The sequence below is a fragment of the Vicia villosa genome, linkage group LG6 (assembly GCF_029867415.1).
Source record: "Vicia villosa cultivar HV-30 ecotype Madison, WI linkage group LG6, Vvil1.0, whole genome shotgun sequence".
Taxonomy (NCBI): Eukaryota; Viridiplantae; Streptophyta; class Magnoliopsida; order Fabales; family Fabaceae; genus Vicia; species Vicia villosa.
In genome coordinates this window covers 58,275,561-58,281,989 of record NC_081185.1, presented here as the reverse complement: position 1 = coordinate 58,281,989, position 6,429 = coordinate 58,275,561, and the positions used below count along the sequence as shown (strand labels likewise).

Here is a 6,429-nt window from a genome sequence, read left to right as displayed (position 1 = left end):
ACTTAGCTAAAATCCCAAGATAGTCAATTTGATCTTCTCTTTGTTTTTGATTACAATCCAAACATATGTACTTAAATGCTCAAAATAATTGAATGAAACTCTTCCAATGAAATGAAAGTTATGCATAAAATTTCATTATAATAAGTATATTATAATAGTTATATGAACACTTGAAAGAATTATATAAAAAAAACATATGCATGAAAGAGGTGAGTTTGAATTCTGATTTAGAAAGCCTTAAATACATTTAGAAATGAAGATTTCAACTACCTAAAATTTTCAATTAAAATTGATAATTAATGGACCGAGCAAATTTTTGCTTTAAAGTAATTATCTATTTATTCCATCCAAAAAAAAAGGTAATTATGTATTTTACGTGCTAAAATAATATTTTGTCACCACAAACAAATTGTATAGTAGCTCCTAGATAATGTTTAGATTTATTTATATACATAGTCACTTTCTTAGTGTCAATAACTATGCATTGAGACAACCAACAATCATTAGGAGCAGCTAAAAAACAATAACATGTGCCACATCAAATAACAACAGTTTCCATGATATAGATTTCATCAATCTATCTATTATCTATGATTGCTAGTATAGTTCTTATAGAGTATACCTATTTTCTCATCACACATTGCAAATTTCTAGGAACAATACAACACAAAACATGACAGTATAATTGGTTTTTACATATCACACATTTTGCTTCTTATTGCTTTCTACAATTTTGATCATTCTGTTGAATCTTGAAATCACAAGTCATGTTCTCTTCAATAGGTAACCCAAAATCATGCCAACCAAGCCAACAATAACTACATACATAAAGGGTATACCACCGCCGCTTCTGTTGGACGCACGCCTCAAAAGCTCCTGCGAATGACAAGGTTCAACCGATCATCAATAATTTTTCAAGGGAGCTCAAATACAGATAATCCTAACAGATGATAATTTCAGTTCGTGTAAATAGTTGAATAACATAACACTTGAATAAACAAGAATTCGTAAAAGAGAACTTCATCATAGAACCATGGGATGAAAATCAACCGCAGAGCTAAACATGCAAGATAAAATGCGCATAAGCATTCCTTAAAGAATATTACGGAATAAATGTCATACCAGTTCTTGCCGGAGCTTTTTATTTTGCTCAACAACAGAATTCCTCTCCTCAATCACCTTTGAAGTAAGCGTTCTTGCCTGAAATGATAACAAACTCAAAATGAGCACTATTTCCTAAGTTGACGTCTTACCGAGAGCAATAATCCAGACATGAATAAGGTTTATCGGTGGATTTTTTTTAATATCAAATGACATGACTCAATGAAGAAAGAAACCTTATTCAGGAAAAAAGATAGAAAATTCAACAAGATGAGTGACAAGTTATTCTTCAAAATGACAGAGAAAATATGTGACATGTGTTACCTGAAATGAAGCATCCTTCTGTTCAACCCGTTCGTTGAAAGCTTTCGAAGCCTACGGTTCATATTCACAAACAATTGATTAACATAAAACCATTAAAAAGTTCTATGAAAATATACGCAAACGCAGTGTTTATTAAAAACCTGAAATTCCACAGCACTTGAATGGCCATTTTCTGATACAGATGCTCGAGGAGACGAATCTTCATCAGATCCTTCACGAACTGGGGATGGTGGTTGAGGAGGAGCAACATAGACAACTCTCAACTTGCGCTCATCAACTTCATAGCCGGACTCTCTATTAAACTACATGCAACAAGAAAAGAAAATGATTGAAGGATGTCATGCCAGGTCATGTGTAGTGTTTTTCTCTAATTTCTATCAAGAAACAGTTTGTCATGTCCCAAGCAGAGTAGCCAATCCCAGATAACGGCGCGAATCAACCGACCCCAAAAATGGGATAGTGTATAGCGGGATGACCGCTATTTGATCATTTTTTGGACAAATTAAATGAATAATAATTGTAAACATACAGTGATGGGGGAACTTGCGATTTTTCTTTTGAACGACTGAAGTGCAGTAAGGTTAGGGTTGAGTCTCAACTTGAATTTGATTGAAAACCCCAATATTACCCCCTTAAAACGTTTTAAACATAAGGGATAATTTGGTTTTTCCAGGGGGGAAAAGGATAGCGAGACAGAAACCCTCCGGACCGGGAACCGCTCTACCCCCGCTACTCTCTATTTACTCTATAGCGGCTGATATAGTGTTCTGCACCGCTAAGGCTCTTCCTATAGCAGTCTGCCTCCGCTCCGCTATAGCTTGATAGCGCCGTTATTGGCCGCTACTGATGACTTTGGTCCCAAGAAGGTAGCTTGGTTTAAGCAGGAAGTTCCCGATTCCCGGGTTGAATCCTGGAAACTATTTTACTAACATTTTCCTATTTAACAAAAAATTTGTAATTTGTAGAATGGTTACCATTTCCGGAGTGATATCTTTCGTCGTTGCTCCAGGGCTTGCAACTACGCTTTGAAGGAGAAACTTATCTTTGCATTGCATGTCAGGAGGTGCCTCCTTTTGGCCTTGCATTGTAACTACAAAATGAAAATATAAATATGACGTAACAAGTCAATAAGTAAACGCGACGCGAGTATAAAAGAACAGAACATGTATGATTTTTAACACATGCACATGTAAAATCAACCATCAATTTGCTCATCAACAATTCACATTCCTTACTTCAAATCAAACACTCATAATTCATTTGCACGATTCGTTGATTTAGATCCGTTTCATTCGATCAATTGCAACAATTTAATACTTCTAAAATCACAATTTGAAATAAAATCGCCATTTCAATGCAGAGAATCCATTTCAAACAAAATAAAATAATACAACAAAATCAAAAATTAAGTCAAAAACTACAAATTGAAATAATTTCAGTTCACCAATCACTTAAATAAAAAAACAATTATCCCACTTTGCATGTCTTTGTTATGAAAACAAGAGGGAGAATCAAAACCTGTAACATCACAAGTAGACCTAGGCAACACAACTCCATTGTTAGGCCTAACACAATACTTCTTTGGATTTGTAGTCTTAACCTGCAACAACATCACCATCAATTTTACTCAAAATAAAAAATTACAATTATACACAATTTAAAAATTAAAAATTAAAAAAACACACAAAAAACACAAATTAAAAAAATAAAATAAAAAACCAATCAAATAGATGAAAGAAAATCAGAACCTTGAAAGCTATATAGTTATCTGACTTGTTAGATAATTGCAAAGAGCATGAGATCTGCTTCCTCAATTCAACTGTTTCACAAAAAAAAAAAAATCAAAAAAAAATTATAAGAAATTAGAATTTCGCATCGAAAAGTTTAAAAAAAAAACATTTTTTAAGGAAGATGCTTACAGGGAAACTGTAGCTCTTGAGGATGTATCTGGAGGAGTTCGCCGGAGCTCATGGCGGAGGGATCGGAGAAGAATCGGCGGAGACTAAAATCAGTGTTGATTTTCCGGTGAGAAGAAAACGGTTGTTAGGTAGAGAGAGAGTTGGAGAAGACTAATAACGTGGGACAGAGTGTTGTTGTACTTGGAAATATTTGTCATTCATGCATCGAACCAAAGGGTACTTTCGTCTTATCAAAGTAAAAAAAAAACATGACAACTAACTAGTACTATGATTTGTCTTACTTCCTAACTAAACAATTTTTCAATGTCTTATGAGTTAAGAAAATATAGTTAGTTGTATTTTATTGATTTTCAAAGAATTATTAAGATATAAAATTAGTAATTATTAATGATTTGAAAATAAGTTAATATTTTATTAAAGATTTAACTTAAATGAAGTGGTACTGTAAAAAAAATTACATTTATCAAATTAATAATAAGACACTCGATGTTCAAGTAAGTACGAGTAAAGAGGTAGTGAGAAGAAGTTAGAGAGTAGAATATTGAAAAGAATACATGTTCTTCCTGTAGAGGAGGGTATTTATAGTGAGTCCCTAACATATGGCCAATAGTTATGGGCTGAGAATCTAGGCCCATAACGGATAACTGTCAGAATTCCCACATGAATGAGGAGATGAGCAGTACGTGCTCATCATCATGGGTTAACTGCTCTCAGATCTCTGGATTGTGAGTGGACTTGCCTGTTGCGGAAGGCAAGACGGTTTCTTCAATCACGCGAAGAGTGGGGAATGACGTGTCTTCGGGTGAGGAGCACGTGGAGAATGTGCTCTTTAGTGGCCTTAATGAATTGGGTCATCACTTTGGACCGTCCTCGGCGTAGATAAGGATTGGGTTTTGCTCGACGCTAGGCCAACCACAGACACAATCCAAAACAGTAATATAAACGGATAATGGTGGTGAATTGATAGTGTAAAAAATTTTATACTAACAATGCATAATAATTTATTTTTATTATTTTATTAATATTGTAAGGCTCTGTTTGATAAAATTAGCGGTCGACTAATAAGATAGATGATAGCTTATAACACTGATGGATGGTGAGTGATAGTTTATAGCTTATATCTGATGGCTTGTGACTTATAGCTAATAAGCTAATTGAACTGTTTGGTAAAATTAGCGGTTTAATTAGTTGATAAATTAAAATGACTTAAAAAACATTTAATATATAATTATTTTATTTTGAAGTAAATTAAATTATAAAGGATGGTAGTGAGTTTTATTTAAAATAATAAGGGTAAAATAGGAAGAAAAAATGATAAGCTAAGAGCTATAAGCTAAAACGTTATTTGAAATAGCGTCTGAAAAATAAGTTATAAGTCAGTAAAATAAGCTATAAACTCGTGATATGAAGACAGTTATCAAACAGATCTTTTATTGTCAAATAAACTTATAAACTATAAAACATAAATTATAAGTTCATAAAATGTCTTACCAAACAGAGCCTAACACAAAATTAATAATTTATTATATGGATAAAGAATTTGTTTACAGTTTCTTTTATATATTTTTGTGCTTAAATACATACACAAATTTTATATTATGAACTCTGTTTGTGACTGAAAATTTTAATATATCTTTTATTTAGTTTTCAATTTATTTTATACATTATATACGGATTTCAAAAATGCTCCACAAAAATAAAATAATAAATGTATTTATTACCATATTTTGATGTTAAATAAAACAACGTTATTCCTATGAAATTGAGATCATGGATTATCTTCATCTACATAAGATAAGTCACGCAAAGTCATTATCATAATGACGTGAACAATATAGAATAGAAATATGTAGAAGTTATGTAGAATCTACCTGTACAATTACACAGACTAAACATACATGTATTTCTAGTGCGTAATTCACAAAACAGTCTTAATTATATATTTATAATATAAGAAAAGAACTGTTTGCAGAAATTTCATCATTTCTTTTATTTTGAAATTTATCACATTTTCAATTTAAATTTTTATTTATTTAATAATGTCACATTGTTAAATTTCAATTGTATTATGTTTTTCTGGTTAGACTTGGTTAAATTCATTATCTCAGATAGTTCATTTTCAATTTTCTTCTTTTATCAATATTACTTTTTTATTACATTCCTCTTCATTTTGCACTATTCTTTCTCTCTCTTCTATCTAACGGAAAATAGCTTTCTTCTAAACTTTTGCATTTTATCTTCATTCTCTCAACTTTCTTCATCATCTTCTCTTTAAACCTATCCTCCCTTCCCATTTCATTTTCTGTCTTTCAATTTTCTTCATCATCTTCTTCGATTGAACTTTCTCAGCGGCGGTGACCATCTGCGCTTTTGTAGGATGATGGTTGTCGGAGTTGAAATGTAAACGGCAATAGTTGCATTTTTAGGTGATGGATTATTCGTCGGTGTTTGTTCGCGGTGTTCAGCGGTGATTATTCTGAAACATGATCGGTTTCAACCTTATCTTTTTTTTCTTTCTGATTTGCTCTGTTAATATGTTTGGTATTTGATGGATTTAGAAATTTCCATCAAGAATGTTCTTTGGTGTTACTTGAAAATGTTGTTATTATTGTTAATGTTTGATGTTGTTGTTATGTGAAGTGTAAAGGTAAGATTGATGAAGTTTCAAGGAAAGCTCGCTCGGGTTGAAGTGATACAAATACAAATGCAATTTTTTCATAACACACTTTTTTCCACTAGATTTTTGTTATTTGTGGATGGTGTTTTATTGTACTTTTTGTTTTAGATGTGTTTCTGCAGTTTTTGTGAAAAAGTCACACGAAAAGTGTATCGCTACACTTAATGGCTGTAGAGGGGAGGTGTCGCTACCACGAAAATTAACAGAGTCGCCACTAACATATTTATCTTGAAAAGGAAGGGAATGCCAACAAACCAAAAAACCAAACAACGGTCTCACGACCAGAGAAATGGGTAAGAGAGTCGGTTACGCGAGGGGAAGGTATTAGCACCCCACATGCCCATCGTACTCGATGGTATCCACGCTTGCGTCTAAATCCATGGGTGTGTAACAAATCTACGCCTAATC

At 32.7% G+C, this 6,429-nt stretch overlaps 1 protein-coding gene across 1 annotated transcript; it reads right to left on the bottom strand.

Moving 5' to 3' along the window:
- Nucleotides 1–538: 538 nt before the first annotated feature.
- LOC131609186 (vesicle-associated protein 1-2-like) lies at nt 539–3,529 on the bottom strand. Its single transcript, XM_058880841.1, has 8 exons — nt 3,345–3,529; nt 3,174–3,244; nt 2,944–3,025; nt 2,400–2,515; nt 1,566–1,727; nt 1,426–1,476; nt 1,123–1,200; nt 539–876 (listed from the first exon to the last, which is right to left on the bottom strand). Exons 1-8 carry the CDS (start codon nt 3,394–3,396, stop codon nt 766–768), a joined length of 723 nt encoding a protein of 240 aa, XP_058736824.1. The 5' UTR covers nt 3,397–3,529; the 3' UTR covers nt 539–765.
- Nucleotides 3,530–6,429: the final 2,900 nt, after the last annotated feature.

What these genes read in the sequence shown, in the direction of transcription:
- LOC131609186 (XM_058880841.1), bottom strand. Translation starts at nt 3,396, where the DNA reads ATGAGCTCCGGCGAACTCCTCCAGATACATCCTCAAGAGCTACAGTTT. An exon ending in GTCTACTTGTGATGTTACAG is followed by an intron (nt 2,516 to 2,943) that starts GTTTTGATTCTC and finishes TTCATTTTGTAG; the next exon opens with TTACAATGCAAGGCCAAAAG. An exon ending in AAAAGCTCCGGCAAGAACTG is followed by an intron (nt 877 to 1,122) that starts GTATGACATTTA and finishes TGTCATTCGCAG; the next exon opens with GAGCTTTTGAGGCGTGCGTC.